The sequence below is a fragment of the Mobula birostris genome, chromosome 15 (assembly GCF_030028105.1).
Source record: "Mobula birostris isolate sMobBir1 chromosome 15, sMobBir1.hap1, whole genome shotgun sequence".
Taxonomy (NCBI): Eukaryota; Metazoa; Chordata; class Chondrichthyes; order Myliobatiformes; family Myliobatidae; genus Mobula; species Mobula birostris.
Genome location: NC_092384.1, coordinates 6762497 through 6782905, shown reverse-complemented (window position 1 = coordinate 6782905; position 20409 = coordinate 6762497). Strand labels below are relative to the sequence as shown.

General features: G+C 39.1%; 1 protein-coding gene across 1 annotated transcript in view; it reads right to left on the bottom strand.

Moving 5' to 3' along the window:
• cnot1 (CCR4-NOT transcription complex, subunit 1) overlaps positions 1-20409 on the bottom strand; it is a 220410-nt gene that overhangs the window by 177938 nt on the left and 22063 nt on the right. Inside the window, 1 exon segment of the mRNA XM_072279270.1 lies at positions 6945-7043. Coding sequence (XP_072135371.1) covers positions 6945-7043 — 99 coding nt within the window.

Genomic DNA, 20409 nt, shown 5'->3' with positions numbered 1-20409 from the left:
TGGCATGTGTTCCTTTGTCTTACCCTTCCTGAAGTCCACAGTCAGCTCTTTCATCTTACTGACGTTGAGTGCCAGGTTGTTGCTGTGACACCACTCCACTAGTTGGCATATGTCACTCCTGTAGGCCCTCTCGTCACCACCTGAGATTCTACCAACAATGGTTGTATCGTCAGCACATTTATAGATGGTGTTTGAGCTATGCCTAGCTGCATAGTCATGTGTATATAGAGAATAGAGCAGTGGGCTAAACACAACACCCCTGAGGTGCGTCAGTGTTGACTGTCAGCAAGGAGGATGGGATCATCAATCCGCACAGATTGTGGTCTTCCGGTTAGGAAGCCGAGGATCCAATTGCAGAGGGAGGTAGAGGCCCAGGTTCTGCAACTTCACAATCAGGATTGTGAGAATGATGGTATTAAATGCTGAGCTATAGTCGATGAACAGCATCCTCACGTAGGTGTTTGTGTTGTCTAGGTGATCTAAAGCCGTGTGGAGAGCCATTGAGACTGTGTCTGCCGTTGGTCTATTGTGGCAATAGGCAAATTGCAATGGCTCCAGGTCCTTGCTGAGGCAGGAGTTCAGTCTCGTCATGACCAACCTCTCAAAGCATTTCATCACTAGCAACATGAGTGCTACCGGACGATTGTCATTAAGGCAGCTCACATACTTCTTCTTAGGCAATGGTATAATTGTTGCCTTTTTAGAGCAAGTGGGAACTTCCGCCCGTAGCAGTGAGAGGTTGAAAATGTCCTTGAATACTCCCACTAGCTCATTGGCACAGATTTTCATAGCCTTACCAGATACTCCATCCGGACCTTACGCCTTGCGAAGGTTCACTCTCCTTAAAGACAGTCTAACATCGGCCTCTGAGACAGAAATCACAAGGATCTTCACAGCTGTAGTTGTGTTCTCACTTTCAAAGTGGGCATAGAAGGCGTTGAGTTCATCTGGTAGTGAAGTATCGCTGACATTCAAGCTATTAGGTTTCGCTTTGGGAAGTAACGTCTTGCAGACCCTGCCAGAGTTGCCGTGCATCCGATGTCGCCTCCAACCTCGTTCAAAATTGTCTCTTTGCCCTTGAAATAGCCCTCCACAAATTATACTTGGTATTCTGCTACAGGCTTGGGTCGCCGCACTTGAATGCCACAGATCTAGCCTTCTGCAGAATACCTATCTCCTGGTCATCCATGGCTATTGGTTTGGTAATGTACCCTCAGTCTTTGTAGGCACACACTCATCCACACAGGTTTTAATGAAGCTGGAGCATACTCATCCAGGTTCAAAGATGAATCCCTGAATACAGTCCAGTCCACCAATTCAAAGCAGTCCTGTAGGCACTCCTGTGCTTCCCTTGTCCATAGCTCCTTGGTCCTCACTACTGGTGCTGCAGTTTTCAGTCTCTGCCAATACTCAGGGAGTAGAAGTACAGCTAGGTGATCAGACTTCCAGAGGTGAGGTTGTGGAACAGCACAGTAGGTATTCTTGACGGTGGTGTAGCAATGTTCCAGTGTCTTGTTTCCTCTGGTATTGCAAATGATCCGTTGATGGTAATTACTTGGTGATTGTTTTCAGACTGGCTTGGTTAAAATTTCCCAAAACAACGGTGAAGATGTTCGTGTGCGCTGTTTCGTGCCTGTTAATCCCATTGCTCTGATCATCTAAAGCCTGACTGAGATTGGCCTGAGGTGGAATGTAAACTGCTACCAAAATGATTCCAGAGAACTCCCGTGGTAGGTAAAAAAAAGATGGCACATAGCTGGTAGATATTCCAGGTCTGGTGAGCAGAATTGAGACAGCACTGATATATTTGTGCACCAAGAAGAGTTGATCATGGGGCATACTCCTCCACCTCTGCTTTTGAGAGACTCTATAGATCTTTCCTGACCGAGTATAGTAAACCCGTCAATCTGAATCGCTGCATCCGGTACGAAATGGGTTAACCAGGATTCCGTGAAACAAAGGACTTATGTGGTCCTAATGTCCCTCTGATTCAGCACCCTGGCTCTGAGATCATTCATTTTATTCACCAGAGACTGCACACTTGCCAGCAAGATAGTCGGTATAGGGAGTCTAAAACCCCGTTTTAAAACCTTTTCACATAAGATGGAAAATAATTTTGTTTTTTCACTGAAAATATGCAAATTACTGTTCATGTAAAACAATGACTACCCTTATGGATAAAGGTTCCAAGGCAGTGAAAGTAAGGCATTAAGTGCAATTAACTTCCAACAGATTAATTTCTTCAACGTACATTCCAGTACACACAAAAACAAGATTTCAATGAAGCATTCAAAAACTTTAAAAATGTAACAAAAGGATTTGTATTTTAGAACAGGAGTAACAGCATTAAGCATAATAGCTTTCTGCTTTGAAAGTAAATTTTATAAGTGCTGCAAAAGTAATCATGCTCAAAAATAATATAACAAAGCAACATCTAATACAAAGCTTCATTAGTACACAATACTAACAAAAGAGACAAATATGGGCTCTTTGATAACCCAGGTTTATGAAACCTTTATCCTGAAATCTGGCTGCCATCTGGTGGTAACATGAATCTGCAAGTGAGAAGGAAATTGGAAGATTCACAGGTCCAGAAAGGAGAACGATAGCTTTATCCATCGTGAACTCAAGTATTCAAGTCAAAATGATTTCAAATGACTGTTGGATATTAAAGATATTAAGATTTCCATTATGTTGCACTGTGCTAGGAACACAAAGCTAGATGTAGACTGTTCACTCACTTGAGCCTGTTAGTTTGTGGCTGGTCAGAATTTCATTTGCCCAGGTTTGCTCCAAGTCTCTAAACTAATAATTCCATTGCTTTCAGACTTTAAAATTTCAATTGATTCTGCAATGTTGAGAACCTCCAGGGTCACAAACTGCATTTTTGCAATTAACATTATCACATCAATTCCTTTCTCAGAATATCCTATGAATGATCTGGATAACTGGTGCACCAAGCTGTTAAGGCTGTTTTAAAGGAACATTAAAAATACATAGCAAATGCCCTTATCATTCTTTCAATCTCCGAGTTCATGTTTCTATGCAAATAGGGGAGCTATACTAAAGGAGTTACAGAAAATTTAACCTGTATTCTCACAGTTTAACAACAGCTACATCGTATTGTAATATTTTTTCTAATTAAAACTACTGGATTAAGGACTGTATCGCCAAAGCTTTTTAGAACATTGATGATTAGGGACACATTTTCACCATTTTAACTTCCATAGACATAATCATGCCATGCTGTTAAGAATGACTTAAGGAATCAACATAATTGGCACTTGACAGGAAAAAAATATCTGCCATCTTGAGTGTTGCATACTCAAGTTGGAAGATTCTGAGCCATAATTAATCACTGGAACTAAAAAAAAATCTTCAGCACAGAAAACACAAGCTGATCACAGTACTGTGCAACAGTCTCAGGCACCCTAGATTTTTTATATTAATGTTGTTTTAGATGTTGATTTTTTTGTCTTCTGCATTCGTGTGTCAGTACAAAAGAACAAATTTTAGATTTCCAAACATTAATTTTCCAAAAAAATTAATATTAAGAGAAAGGTTTCTATTTTGTTAAAGAAAGTAACACATTAGGTAATAGACCACTTGTCATATTAAAATTAATTACTTTGTAGGTATGTCGCCCAATGCATGATTAAACTAAGATAACAAACAGGATGTTAATGATCAATGACGAGTCAAATGAATAAAGTTAACTAAAACAGAAATGGGCATAGGAGGAATCAAACAGGAGAGAGGAGTTTCAAGATGTGCTGCCTGAGCTCTTCTGAAGAAGCACAAAAGAATGGGAAAGTCTGAGAACCAGAAACGCAGTGATCAGCTTCCGAAACTGGGTGCAGCAGACGAGAGATACATCAAAGTGACATCCCTCCTAAATCAGAAGTAGTCCAGCACTATCAGCACTGAACTCCTAGAAACCACTGGAACCCAAGTATACCCCTCTACAATCCAGAGAAGTCTTGTCAGAAGGGTCTTCATGGAAGAGTTTCTGTCAAAAAACCATTCCTCTGAAATGGAAACAAAATCAACAGACTCACAAAAACACAAAGGGTGGGGGTACTGAACAATGGCAGCAAAGGCTCTGGACTAACGAGTCAAAATTTGAAATTTTTAACTCAAACAAAAGGCAGTTTGTGCTGGAGAGCACTACATGGATGAGTATTTGCATCCAACAGCAAAACATGGCAGAGGATTATGGCTGCATTTATGCAAAGAGTTGGTGATCTGGTCATAATCAATGGAATCCTCAATGCTGAAAAGTACAAGCAGATTCTCATCCATTACTCAATACCATCCGGGAGGCGTCTGATTGGACACAACTTCATTCTGCAGCAGGACAATGATCACAAACACATGGCCGAGGTGATAAAGAATTATCTTCAGGGAAAAGAAGAACAAGCAGTTCTGCAACAGATGCTATGGCCTCCACAGAGCCCTGATCTCAACATTATCGAGGCTGTCTGGGACTGCCTAGAGAAAGCAAAGGTCTACAGAAGAACTGTGGAAAGTTCTCGCTCGGAACAACCTACCAGCCGATCTTCTTATAAAACTGCACATCAGTGTATCTATGAGAATAGTTGCAGATTTAAAGGCAAAGGATGATTTCACTAAATATTAATTGATTTACTATCTTTACTGTTTACTGCTCTTTATCGTAAATTTTTGATGTTTAGAAACTTGTTGTTTCATTACTTTGACAGCATCATTAATCACTTTAAAGAATTTTTTTAATATGCCTAAGACTTTTGAACAATACTGAATTTACAAATTTTTAAAAACCTTAAAGGCCATTAGTAAAATATGAGTGTTGCATCGTCACATAAAGTAGGAAGGTTTTATCTTTAATATTAAGGCTTCTGAGCTTGTCCAACTCTCGGAGTTGGAGGCTGAGTAAAGAGAATAACTAAAATACAACTTGTGTGGGGGCAAACAAAGTTCATAGGATTCTTAATAGTTGTCATTAACATTATATGCTGTGTCATATGACGTAGGCGATCATGGTCTTTGACCATGATTGTCGGGAAATTTTTCTACAGAAGTGGTTTGCCATTATCTTCTTCAGAGCAGTGACCTCAGCCATTATCAATACTCTTCAGAGGAAATACTCATCATTCCCACAATCCTGATTGAGAATTTGTAGAACCTGGGCCTCTGTTCCTCCCTCTGCAATTAGATCCTCGGCTTCCTAACTGGAAGACCACAATCTGTGCCGATTGATGATAACATATCAACACTGACTCATCTCAGGGGTATGTGCTTAGCTCACTGCTCTACTCTCTATATACACATGACTGTGTGGCTAGGCATAGCTCAAATACCATCTATAAATTTGATGACGGTACAACTATTGTTGGTAGAATCTCAGGTGGTGACGAGAGGGTGTACAGGAGTGAGAGATGCCAACTAGTGGAACGGTGCTGCAGCAACAACCTGGCACTCAACATCAGTAAGACTAAAGAGCTGATTGTGGACTTCAGGAAGGGTAAGACAAAGGAACATATGCCAAACCTCATATAGGGATCAGAAGTGGAGAGAGTGAGCAGTTTCAAGTTACTGGGTGTCAAGATCTCCGAGGACCTAACCTGGTCCCAACATATTGATGTAGTTATAAAGAAGGCAAGACAACAGCTATACTTCATTGAAGAGATTTGGCATGTCAACAAATACACTCAAAAACTTCTACAGCTGTACTGTGGAGGGCCTTCTGACGGGATGCTTCACTGTCTGGTATGGAGGAGCTACTGCACAGGACCGAAAGAAGCTGCAGAAGGTTGTAAATCGAGTCAGCTCCGTCTTCAGGGAGCAGTGTCTCAGAAAGGCAGCGTCCATTATTAAGGACCTCCAGCATCCAGGGCATGTCCTTTTCTAACTGTTACCATCAGAAAGGAGGTACAGAGGCCTGAAGGCACACACTCAGTGATTCAGGAGCAGCTTCTTCCCCTCTGCCATCCGATTCCTAAATGGACATTGAACCCATGAACACTACCTCACTTTTTTTTAAAATATACAGTATTTCTGTTTTTGCATTTTTTTAACCTAGTCAATATACATATACTGTAATTGATTGACTTAATTATAATTTTTTAAAAATTTTACTTAATTTTTTCCCCTCTGCTAGATTACGTATTGCATTGAACTGCTCATGCTAAGTTAACAAATTTCACGTCACATGTCGGAGATAACAAAACCTGATTCTGAGAGATGTCTGCCTGGCGTCAGTGGTCACATAACCAGGATTTGAGATATGCACCACCTGTTCCCATGATTTCATGTGACCCCGATTAGAGGCCTAAATAGGTGCTACACCTTGCCCAAGAGTGACCTGCAGGCTAGCAGAGGGAAGGAGCACCTTATACCTCCTTCGGTGGAGGTGCATCTCCACACCACCACCTTTAAAAACAAGACAGGGACAATACAAAATCTGCATTGAGAAAATAAACTGTAGAGACCCTCAATTTCAATCATGAAAGACTATTAACCGAAAAAATTAACAGCTTCCCTCTCTTTCTCAGTACCTGAAACTTTGTCGATTCACTCACATTCTCAACCCCCTCCACACATACTGCTCAACCTGAGTTCCTCCAACAGATTGTTTGTTGCTGAGAATATCAGGTGACAACTAGACTGGGATCAGCAACGAGGAAACTCGTGACTGAAAGGCTTTACTTGCAAAACTACAAACCAAGCCAAAACTTAACCTTAAATTAGTAAGATAAATAGAACTGCCATTCTACTTTGCAAATGAACAGTCTCAAATTCCATGTGGCAAATAAAATTCAATGACAGGACTTAAATTCTAAATATACACTATAACGTTCAAAAGAATATTGATGATTAAAATGTTTCAGATGCAGGCAAAAATGGAAACTTCAAATTGACATATCATAGAACAAGCAACTTATTTACCTGTAACAAGTACCTACCTTCTGATAGTGCAATGGATTGTCAATGGCGTAGCACAGCGTCGAGATGAAATTAGGCTTGGTAATCAGCGACGCACACTCCTGAATCAGAAACTGAGTCTATAACAAGAGATTTTTGGAAAAGTGATTAGAATACTCCAAGATAGCATAGTCATATCCAAATGATAAACACTCAAGCACTTCAGACAAACAATAAAAATCTATCATTTAAATTATTTGGATAACACTCACTGAACCCCGCTGCACAATATAAATTCAGCAAACCTTGGTTCTGCACTGTTGACTTACAATTCCTCAAAACCTAACTCAGCTCTTCTTGAAATTTTAATTAAAGAATGCAATAGTATCGAGCACCTTCTTGACAAAAGGCAAAGCAACTTATCAGCTCTGTGGCCACTGTTCATGGAAAGGGAATTCCTTTACTATCTTTAGTCTTGAATTCTGATTAATACTATTACATAACAGTAAATTGTAATCCAACTCTGAAATTTATAGTATGCACTAAGCATCCCTGTGGAAAATGGTAGCAAAGATATTTCAAGTTCACATATTAAATTTTGCTTGTGTAAAGGCCTCACATGATCTATCACATTTATTTTTGAGAAAGGAAGAAACTACTGCACCCCTAACCCCTATTGCCATCAATGGACCTGGGATTGATAGGGTAAAAAGCTTTAAGTTCCTCAGCATCCAAATCACTGAGGACCTCATGTGGTCTGTACACACCAGCTATGTGGTGAAAAAGGCACAACAGCACCTCTTTCACCTCAGACGGTTGAGGAAATTTGGTATGGACCCCCAAATTCTAAGAATTTTCTACAGGGGCATAATTGAGAGCATCCTGACTGGCTGCATCACTGCCTGGTAAGGGAACTGTACCTCCCTTAATCGTAGGACACTGCAGAGAGTGGTGCGGACAACCCAGTGCATCTGTAGTTGTGAACTTCCCACGATTCAGGACATTTACAAAGACAGGTGTGAAAAAAGGGCCCGCAGGATCATTGGAGACCCAAGCCATCCCAACCACAATCTATTCCAGCTGCTACCATCCGGGAAGCGGTACCGCAGCATAAAAGCCAGGACCAACAGGCTCCGGGACAGCTTCTTCCACCAGGCCATCAGACTGATTAATTCACACTGATTTGAGTGTACTCTATATTATATTGACTGTTCTATTTATTATAAATTACTATGATTGCACATTGCACATTTAGATGGAGACGTAACATAAAGATTTTTACTCATGTATGTGAAGGATGTAAGAAATAAAGTCAATTCAAATCAATACGCTTTTAAGAGGCCGCTGCACAATTTTATCTAAAGTAATTTGAAGGAAAGGTTGCAAGAAATTGATTAATATCCCGAACTGAAATTGTTCAGAGCTAAATTAATTAAATTCAAATTATTACATGATCCAGCTTGGCAGATAGAAAAAATATATCTTCTGATGGGTGAATTAAAGCAGCATTAATATTGTAATTAGCATGAGATAAAGACACATTAGTTTTATTGAAATTAAGTTTATAATTACATTAACAGTTTCCAAATTTGGTAAGTCTTTAATAAAATCATACACCTTGTCAACTAAAAAGCAGTGGATCTTTGTCCAAGGCCAGGCCATTTAAAATAGTTTCATAAATATAGGTGACACTGGCTCTTCATTAAACATATATTTCTGCTGCATCTATCTGGTGGCTTTACAAAGTAATCCACCACGCCACGTCTACCACATCTTCCTTTGTTACCACAGATTGTTAGTAATAGATAGAAAATACTTAGAAGCTTCTATGAAAACAGCTTTAAATTTTACTGTGACCTTACGCCATGTTAAAGTTGCTTTATGAATTAAGTTGTTTATATGAGCAAGAGGTATTAAGCAGGAACACATCCTGAAGAAATTTGGCACACCTTTCATTCTTCTGGATCCCTTGTTAAAAACATAAAGTTAACCTGTCAAGGGGTATGCAGTTCATGTCTGCCAGAAAAGGGCACCATTTTCCAAACGAAGGCAAACACCACAACCTGAACCCTTCATGGTATAATCTGCAAGTTATCACTACAGTCACATCATATTTCAGTTTTATCTCACTTTATAAAACTTCATACTCGAATAAAATTAGCCTATTTATTCAGATCTTACTTAAAGAAACATATGCAAATATTTTCTCTTTCCAATATTTTTTTATTTATATATATATATATATATATATATATATATATATATATATATATAAATAAAGAGTACAGGAAAAAAATGTCAATACATTAAACTAAATCGCATATAAAGACTCCTTACCCTATATTCATACAAGTCAATTAGTTCGTAACATTGAAAAATAATAATTTTATTATATATACAAAAAATCTATCCCACTACCAAGACCGAAGCTGATTAGTAGAAAAAAGAAAAAAGATTGTTAGTCATCATCTGTGCTTTAACAGCAAATCTAATGTTTTGAAAATAATTCAAACATTGTGGGGACTTTTTCCTGAAAGCCTTGATTAGATTCAAAGATTGAAACATCGCATCTTCTCTAAGTTTAAACATGACATCACATCACGCAACCACTGGGCGTGAATAGGAGGGGCCACATCTTTCCATTTAAGCAAAAGCGTCCTTTTGGCCATAAGAAACATAAAAGCCAGATGTGCAAATCAGGTGGCTCCAAAATAATATCCTTTCCTCCAACAAGACCAAATAAAGCAGCCAAAGGATTAGGCTTGAACTTTACTTTAAAAAGTATTGAAAAGGTTTGAAATACTTCTTTCCAATACTTTCCAAGACTTGGACATGTCCAAGACATATGAATGAGTGAAGCTTCTCCATTATTACATTTATCACAATACGGAGATATATCTAAATAAAAACAAGACAACTTATCCTTAGTCATATGGGCCCTATGGAACACTTTAAATTGAAGGAGAGAGTGACGGGCACATAACAATGAAGTGCTGACCAATTAAAAATTTGATTTCAAGTTTCCTCAGAATTTGAAGTCTGTAAATCTTGTTCCCAAAGATTTTCAATTTTATCTAAAGGAACACTTCTCATTCCCAACAGCATATTATAAATATTAGATATAGATCCATTATAAAAATATTTCAGATTAAAGATTACATCTAGTAGATTCCTATCAGGACTTTTAGGAAATGTACTTATTTGAGACCGTAAAAAAATCACTTAGATATCGAAAAAAATGCCTTTTGGGTAAACTATATTTAGTGACCATTGTTCAAACGAAAAAAGACTTTCCTCTACAAATAAGTCCTGAAAGCATTTAATACCTAATCTATCCCATTCTTTAAAAGCCACATCAATCACAGAGCATTTAAAAAAATAATTAGAAAATATGGGACTCTAAAGAGAAAATCTCAATAAGCCAAAATATTTTCAGAATTGTATCCAAATCCTCATAGTGTGTTTAACTACCAGATTATCAGTTAACTTACTCAAAGACTAAGGAAGGGAGGATCCGAGAAATAATAGAGAATTTATTAACAGAATTAGCTTCTAAAAAAACCCACATCGGGCAATCCTCACGATTTATGTAATATAACCAAAATGTAAGATTTCTTATATTAACTGCCCAATAATAAAATCTAAAGTTTGGTAAGGCTAATCCTCTATTCTTTTTAACTTTCTGAAGATGAATTTTATTTAATCTAGAACGCTTATTCTTCCATATATGAGAAGATATAATAGAGTCAAGAGAATCAAAAAAGGATTTAGGAATGAAAACCGGCAATGCCTGAAAAAGATATATAAATTTAGGTAATATATTCATTTTGATAGAGTTAATTCAACCAATTAACGATAATGAAAGAGGCAACCAATTTGATAGTATTCTTTTTACATGATTCAATAGAGTAAGAAAATTTCCTTTAAATACACATAAATTTTAGTGATTATTACACCTAAATAGGTAAATCGGTTTCTTACAATTTTAAAAGGAAAGTTAGAATTTATTGGTATCAAATTGTTCAAAGGGAAAAATTCACTTTTATGTTGGTTTAATTTATAACCTGAAAACTGACTAAAACAGGAAAGTAAAGAAAGAACATGTGGTAATGAAGTCTCAACATTAGAAATAAATAGCAGCAAATCATCAGCATACTAGACTTTATGAATAGTGCCTCTCCTTAAAATACCGGTGATATCATTAGATTCTCGAAAAGCAATGGCTAAAGGTTCTAAGGCCAGATCAAAAAGCAAAGGGCTCAACAGACAACCTTGTCTAGTGCCACGTTGAAGCTTAAATGGTTTGGAGTTATGAAAATTAGTGATAACCCTAGCAGAAGGGGCTAAATAAAGTAATTGAATCCATTGAATGAAAACAGGTCCAAAATTAAATTTTTCTAAAGTTTTAAATAAATAATTCCATTCGACTCTGTTGAAAGCTTTCTCAGCATCTAGGGATACCACATATTCTGATACTATGTTAGAAGGAGAATAAATAATATTTAATAACTGACAAATATTTAAGTGACAATATCGATCTTTGATAAATCCAGTTTGGTTATCATAAATGACAGATGGTAAAATATTTTCAATCCTATGGGCCAAAACTTTAGATAAGATCTTAGCATCAACATTAAGTAAAGAAACTGGTCTATAAGAAGAGTATTCAGTTGGATCCTTATTCTTTTTAAGAATGAGCGAAATGATAGCCTCATAAAAAGATTGAGGAAGTCCTCCCGACTTAAGTGAATCTGAAAAAAACTGAACATAAATGAGGTATAAGCAGTACGGAAAAGGACCTGTAAAATTCTCCAGAAAATCCATCTGGACCCGGAGCTTTCCTCAAACGTAATGAGTGCACAGCCTCGACAATTTCCTCAAAAGAAATAGGTTGTTCCAACAACTTTCTGTTGTCGGCAGAAATTGTAGGAATATTTAGTTCATCTAAAAAATTGTTCATTACAGTATCATCCTTAGAAGATTCAGAACTATAAAGTTTAAGAGTAAAATTCTCTGAAGGTATCATTTATTTCTAAATAATCAGTTGTCCTATCACCATTAGCTTTGCATACATCTTTAATCTGTTGCTTAGCTCTAAAGGTTTTAATTTGATCAGCCAATAGTTTACCTGTTTCATCTCTATGAATATAAAATTGACTTTTATCTTTTAGGAGTTGGATTTCAATCGGATAAGTTAAAAGAAGATCATATTTAGTTTTAATTTCAACACGTCTTTTATAAAGCAGGTTCTGGAGCCAAGGCATACTCTTGGTCTAACTGTTTCAGCTGATTAGCTAAATCACTTCTCTCTTTATTAGCTTTCCTCTTAATACTTGCAGTATAAGAAATAATTTGTCCCCTAATATACGCCTTAAAGGCATCCCATCTGATAAGACCAGAAGTCTCCTCTAAGGTATTCTCTTCAAAAAAGGTAATTTGTCTCTCCATAAACTTTAAAAAATCTTTATCAGATAAAGTTGGATTAAATCGCCAAAATCTATTTGTCTGAAGACGACCAGGAAGGAGCATGATCTGATACAGCAATCTCTTTATATTCACAGGATCGAACTAATGTAATCATCTGGCTATCAATAAAAAAAAAATCAATCCTGGAATATGTATGATGAACATGAGGAAAAAAAACAAATATTCCTTATCTACTGGATGAAAAAAAAACGCCAGGCATCAACAATGCCGCATTTCATTACAAAAGATTTAATAAACACAGTTGATTTATTTGGTATCATTGGTTTAAAAGACAAACGAACTAAAATTGGATCTAAGCAACAATTAAAGTCTCCACCCATCACCAATGAATACTGACTTAGATCTGGCAAGAGTGAAAAAAAACGCTCAAAGAAACCTGGGTCATCTATATTCAGAGCATATACATTGGCAAATACCATTAATTTGTTATTTAGTTTCCCTGACACTATAACAAAATGTCCATTAGTATCAGAAATTACTTTATGTTGAACAAAGGGAACTTTATTATCTATGAGGATCAAAACCCCTTTTGCTTTGGCCTGAAATGAAGAATGAAAATGAGATCCTCTCCATCGATTAAAAAAAAGCGTGAATTGTCACACTTACATACATGTGTTTCTTGAAGAAAAACAATGGTTACTTTGTTTTTTTAATATAGACAAAAACTTATTTCTTTTCACGGGGTGATTTAGTCCTTTTACATTAAAACTAAGTAAATTAATACTTTGATCCATTTTAAGGCTCTTTATAAGAAAGATTAAAGTAGCAATCAGAAAATATATATCAAACCCAAATAATAAACCCTGAGATACATTGACTAGCAAATCAACTTCAAGAAAAAAAGAGACTCCTTATCCCTCCTCCCCCTCCCAAAGAGAGAAACTCGGTCATAGAGCAACCGATATCTACTTCCCCTAAACACATTCCCTTAGAAAGCCTGTTGGAACCGCTCCAAGAATTCAAGGTTATTTACTATTCCAACCAAGACTAAATAAAATACAGTGAGAAACAAGCTTAGACGGGTTTATCAAACAGAAGTAACAAATTATTCATACTAAAAAATATTAAAGACATTTTTAATATGTATTATTTGTTTTTGCAAGATTTTTAGTCCATTCTATATATATATATACACACACACACACATTATATACACACACACATACAGTCATTTTTTTAAAGTCTAAAAATTATTGCGCCTGTTCCTTCGTATAAAGCCATTTAAATGATCCACCTTCCAATGTAATCCATAGTCGAGCCGGAGAATGAACAGAGGGTTTAAAATTTTGACTGTATAACTCCGTCATAACTTTTTTGAACTTAGCACATTCTGCCACAACTTCAAAAGGTTGGAAAGAAAAGTACAAACCCCATTTCCAGAAAAGTTGGGATATTTTCCAAAATACAATAAAAACAAAAATCTGTGATATGTTAATTCACGTGAACCTTTATTTAACTGACAAGAGTACAAAGAAAAGATTTTCAATAGTTTTACTGACCAACTTAATTATATTTTGTAAATATACACAAATTTAGAATTTGATGGCTGCAACACACTCAACAAAAGTTGGGACAGAGTTAAAATAAGATTGAGAAGTGCACAGAATATTCAAGTAACACCAGTTTGGAAGACTCCACATTAAACAGGCTAATTTGTAGCAGGTGTGGTATCATGACTGGGTATAAAAGTAGCGTCCATCAAAGGCTCAGTCTTTGCAAGCAAGGATGGGTCATAGCTCACCCCTTTGCGCCAAAATTCGTGAGAGAATTGTTAGTTGGTTCAAAAGGAACATTTCTCAATGCAAGATTGCAGAGAATTTAGGTCTTTCAACATCTACAGTACATAATATTGTGAAAAGATTCAGAGTATTCAGAGACATCTGTGCGTAAAGGGCAAGGTCGGAAACCACTGTTGAATGTGCGTGATCTTCGAGCCCTCAGGCGGCACTGCCTAAGAAACTGTCATGCTACTGAGACAATTACAGCCACCTGGGCTCGGGAGTACTTCGGAAAACCATTGTCACTCAACACAGTCTGTCGCTGCATCCAGAAATGCAACTTGAAACTGTATTATACAAGGAAGAAGCCATACATCAACTCTATGCAGAAACGCCGGCCAGTTCTCTGGGCCCGAGCTCATCTCAGATGGACCAAAAGACTGTGGAACCGTGTGCTCTGGTCAGATGAGTCCATATTTCAGCTAGTTTTCGGAAAAAAAGGGTGTCAAGTTCTCCGTGCCAAAGATGAAAACGACCATCCAGATTGTTATCAGCGAAAGGTGCAAAAGCCAGCATCTGTGATGGTTTGGGGGTGCATCAGTGCCCACAGCATGGGTGAGTTGCATGTATGTGAAGGTACCATTGACTCTGAGGCGTATATTAGGATTTTAGAGAGACATATGTTGCCAGCAAAGCGACGTCTCTTCCCGGGACGTCCATGCTTATTTCAGCAGGACAATGCCAGACCACATTCTGCACGGGCTACAACAGCGTGGCTTTGTAGACACAGAGTGCGTGTGCTTGACTGGCCTGCTGACAGTCCAGATCTATCTCCTATTGAAAATGTATGGCGCATCATGAAGAGGAGAATCAGAAAACGGAGACCACGGACTGTTGAGCAGCTGAAGTCTTATATCAAGCAAGAATGGACAAAATTTCCAATTGCAAATCTACTACAATTAGTATCCTCAGTTCCAAAATGATTAAAAAGTGTTATTCAAAGACCTACTACGGGATAGTGCAGTTAACAAGCTGTTTCTACATTTTCCCTGCTGTCAGATCTAAGCTTCAATTACACTGTGGGAATTATTTCCTGAAAACCCTCAAAAATGCAGGATTTGAATAGATTAAATCCAAGTTTCCACGGATCAACACAATAAGTGACACATTCAAGCAACACACATCAAAGTTGCTGGTGAACGCAGCAGGCCAAGCAGCATCTATAGGAAGAGGTACCGTCGACGTTTCAGGCCGAGACCCTTCATCAGGACTAACTGAAGGAAGAGTGAGTAAGGGATTTGAAAGTTGGAGGGGGAGGGGGAGATCCAAAATGATAGGAGAAGACAGGAGGGGGAGGGATGGAGCCAAGAGCTGGACAGGTGATAGGCAAAAGGGATACAAGAGGATCATGGGACAGGAGGTCCAGGAAGAAAGACGGGGGGGACCCAGAGGATGGGCAAGGGGTATATTCAGAGGGACAGAGGGAGAAAAAGGAGAGAGAGAAAGAATGTGTGTATAAAAATAAGTAACAGATGGGGTACGAGGGCAAGGTGGGGCATTAGCGGAAGTTAGAGAAGTCGATGTTCATGCCATCAGGTTGGAGGCTACCCAGACGGAATATAAGGTGTTGTTCCTCCAACCTGAGTGTGAATCCCTTACTCACTCTTCCTTCAGTTAGTCCTGATGAAGGGTTTCGGCCTGAAACGTCAACGGTACCTCTTCCTATAGATGCTGCCTGGCCTGCTGCGTTCACCAGCAACTTTGATGTGTGTTGCTTGAATTTCCAGCATCTGCAGAATTCCAGTTGTTTGCGTTTTTAAGTGACACATTCATTTGCTTTTGAAAATAATAAAGCTTTCTGAATTTTAAAACTCTGATCCCAGAATCTATTGAAGTAGTAAAGAAAATGCTTGCATTATGCTTCCAAGATGACTTGTGCAATATCTCAGATTTAGATATTTCATTTACTTAGCTGGTTTCACATATTTAGGACACACCAAAATGCTTTACAATCAAATGTAACCTCCTTTTTGTACTCTATTAGCATGGACAAAGGATTGGTTTATGTACTAGGAAGAGCCAGAATAAACAAGACATCTTTAGGGTGGTAACCTTTAAGGGAACTAATCTGCAAGGAAAAGTTAAATCCAATTCCTCCTTGGTATATGCTAAAATAAAATGGAAGACTGCAAGACAAAGTACTGTTAGCTTAGAGAGGTATTGTTTTGGAAAGTACAAGAGAACTAGTCCACAGAAATGTTTTAATAAAGTTAAGGGAGTACAGTCTACAGCAATAACAGTGGAAAATAGTGAAAAACATGTTTTTTGGGGAAAGCAAGATCATTGTACAGTTGCAGTTAACAAATGCATGGAAAGGTACCAGTATAAAGTGTTTTGAAGCGTATAAAAACAGTACTAACTTTGTGCAGCAGGGAGGAGTTTTCTCTTAGGTTGGATCACAGCTGGTGCTGAGACAGAGAACAGTACATAGACAGTCAAAGTTTGTCGAGACAGAAAGAAGAGGCTATGTGTGAGATTGTCAGATCTGTGCAGCCACCCCTCTCCCCCCCCCAAGATCATCTTGCTTAGAAAATGATAAGTGTTATTTTCATTTTTGTACTGCTACTACTGTAGACATTTGTCTTTTTCCTTCTGTATTGTATTTATGCTAGTTTTTCTTGTGGCCTTGAACACTGTGTCATCTCCTTTGTTTGCAAGTACATATGCGAATACCCTGAGCTGAACCAGGAAAGAACACAGAGCAAAGTTTAAAATAACTTTTGCTTACAATTGGCGCTGCAAGCATAATGGGTTCAGCAAACAAGACAAATCCGAGGATGAGATAAGAGTAACTAGTACATGGAAGACCGAGGAAAAGGGGCCATTTCAGATAAATAATGTGCAGAAGAGTTAAGAATGTCTTGCTGTATGTTAGCTCACTTGTGGGATACAGGTACTGACATGATTTATCTGACCATGGAGGAGGTTAATAACTTGCTCCTTCTGTCTACACAAAACAGTACTAATAATCAGATGTGGAATAACAATGATGATCCCGCAGATTTGTTCTCACGGCTCTAATGTGTGTTAATGAGGACTGATCCCTCTGCAGTAGACTGGGGACAGCTGGGTACACCTTGGCACACTGTAGACAAAGAAATTGCGATGCTTCGAGCTATAGTTACACATACAGGCATTCACTGCAGATTGCAGTGGGATAGTCTGCATGAGATATTGAATCTCATGTGAACAAAATGGCTCACTATCTGCCCTCATACTTAAAGGGAAATCTAGTACGCCTTTTGAGGATGCAAATGAAATACCCCATGGGTGAGGCACTAGAAAGGATTGAGATATTAAGGCAGGTTGACGAGGGGCATCAGAAGTCACTGGTGCAAGTGGAGAGTTTAGGAGGAAACAAAAGCACAGGAAACAACAGTTCGACTTGCTATTGGGGTGGGACCACCGATGGAACCCGAATACTGACAGCTGTGATACCTGAAAATATGATTAGAATGAATGTGCTGCAGGGACAGACCATGCCAACAAAATTGGGGAAGTTCACATATGGCATTTTAAAAGCAACCGTTTCAGTGGGGCTGGTGGGAGACTCTTACAAGCATGTATACTCTTGCCTGATATACAGAGAGTCCACTTTATCAATGACATCACGTGAAGAGGATCCACCAAGGAGGTAGATGAAGCCCTGGACATACTAGTAAGCAACAAAGGACCAAAGATGGGTAGTGAATCCACAGAAAATACAGGGAGGCGCTGAGCCAGACAGTCCAGCACTGCATAACCAGTAGGTCTCAGGACATCCCAAAGTACAGATTAAGATAACTGAAATGGTCACCCGCCCCCCCCCCACCCCAATAAGCAAGAGACCTAAAGATTTGTGGGGCTTTTGGACTACTGGAAGTGGCACATATCACACCCAACTGTCCTTTTACAACCCTTATATAAACTAACTAGGAAGAAAGCAACTTTTGAATGGGGTCCAGAGCAGCAGGTGTTCAAGGCTGGTAAGGCAGCAATGCCCTCCGGCTCCTCATTTATCCAGATTACCCTTTGAGCTACAGGTATCCATCCTTACATCAGAACACTGGTGCATGGAGTTTATGGCAAAGGTAGAATAGGGTGAAAATTCCCCTTGGGTTCTGGTCCCAAACCCTGCCTGATGCAGCTGAAAGATATACATCCTTTGAAAGACAGCTGCTAGCCTGCTACTGTTGGTGAAGACCGAGATATCTACAGAGGCAAGTGAGGTAACCATGAGACCTGGCCATCCCATTATGACGTAGGTATTTCAGCAGAGCTCCACTAACAGGGTGGGGAGGGGGCTGCAAGCCTCTATCGTAAAATGGAAGTGGTACATTGCAGAATGGGCAAATATGGGCTCAGAGGGAGTCAGCAAATTATACACAAAGTGTAGCCGACATGTTCGGAGATAGAACCAGAACTCTCCACACCAGTGCCTCCCTCTCCTGTTACTTGGCTATCTAATACGAACAGTTGTCTGAAGCACACAAATGCCACACCTGGTTTACAAACAACTTCAGTTGCTGGAAAGCCACCATACTGAACCTAATCGCAGGTGCAGTACTGCAGCAGCAGGGAGAGGGTGTTTTCAGCCAACTAGCTGAACTGGTAACAGTCTCCTTACCACTTCAGCATGAAGCAGTCAGCTGGACCTATACACAGACTCATGGCAGTTGCCAATTGAACGACTGAGTAGATGACAGAATGGCAACAACGAAGCTGGCAGATACAGAGAAGGCCTTTGTTGGGACAGGTACTTTGGAGAAAAAATCTGGGAAGCATACTAACAAGTGAAGATCAGTGTTTTCAATGCAGACACTCTCGATCCACCGCCTTTAATAATAAAGTAGACTAGATAATCCAGAAATTTCAGGTGAACACCCCTGAATTCCGTATGATGGGAGAATGGACACATAAAAAGGCTGGTCATTTGGGAGTGGATGATACGATTGAATGGGCTAAACAACAAGGTATACAAGGTAGATGTGATGAAAGAAGTTCAAAAACAAAATTTTGAGAGTACAAAGCTTGTATATGCCTGTCAGAATAAGAGGTACAGATAACAAGTGCAGGGAACCTTGGTTTTCAAGAGATATTGAGGCCCTGGTTAAGAGAAAAAAGATGCATATTAGGTATAGGCAAGTAGGGACAAATGAGGTGCTTATGGAATACAAGAAATCAGGAAGGCTAAAAAATAGAATGCAAGTTGCTCTAGCTGACAAGGTGAAGGAGAATCCCAAGGGATTCTACAAGTATGTTAACAGCTGATGGATTGCTACGGACAAAATTGGCCCTCTAGAAGACCAGAATGGTAATCCATGCGTGGAACCAAAATAGATGGAGGAAGATGTTAAATGCATTCTTTGGATATGTATGTCGTTGGGAGATGGATGCAGAATCTGTAGAAGTGAGTCAAAGTGGGATCAACTCCATGGACCCCGTACAAATTAGAGGAGGTGGCACCAAAGGATGTCATCTGGAAGAGGCAATTGCATTGTCTGATGTTCTTCCTGAACTCGTTTGCAGTAGGTTCATCATTGCTGTACAAGTTGAGGAGTTCATTAGGTAGAGGCTGCAAATTGCCTATCCTGACTGTTCCCTTCATACAGCAGAAATGTGCGGTTTTTCCAGTAAATAGGAAGGCACGACAGTGAGGGCATACTCTGGTCATCGAACCAACATCAGCAGAAATGTGATGGCATGCAAGTCGTGCATTTTGCCTTGCTTTCTCTGTCGAGGTATTGTCGTCAAAAGCGGTCATTGTCGTCTTCAGCAACTCTCTCAATAATTACTCTATGCCGCATATTCTCGAGTTGACCTTTCCTTTTCTCCTGTCTCTTCCTCTCTGCCTGTTTTTGTCATTCTGGAGACGCACAGCCCTTTCATCCTTCGTCTCTTCATCTCTTCTACCATTTGTTCTTTCTCTCTGATCCTGGAGTTGTGCAGCCCTGGCCTGATCGGGTTCTTGTTCTCTCCTCCGTCTGTGCCTATTGTTGTCATTTTGGAGATGTGCATGCCTCTCCTCCTCTGTCTTGTCTTCTCTCATCTTTTTTGTCCTGACTCTTTGATCCTGGAGTCATGCGGCCCTGGCCTCATCCGACTGTTGCTCTCTCCCTCTCCTTGCCACTTCCCGACGACATTTGGCGTCATCTCTTGGCCATAATGTCCCCCTTATCTTTCCACGCGGCATAATTAGGCTATCCATATATTTTTACCCTAATACTTGATAGAAGATAGGAAGCAGCAAGACCAAAGCCTC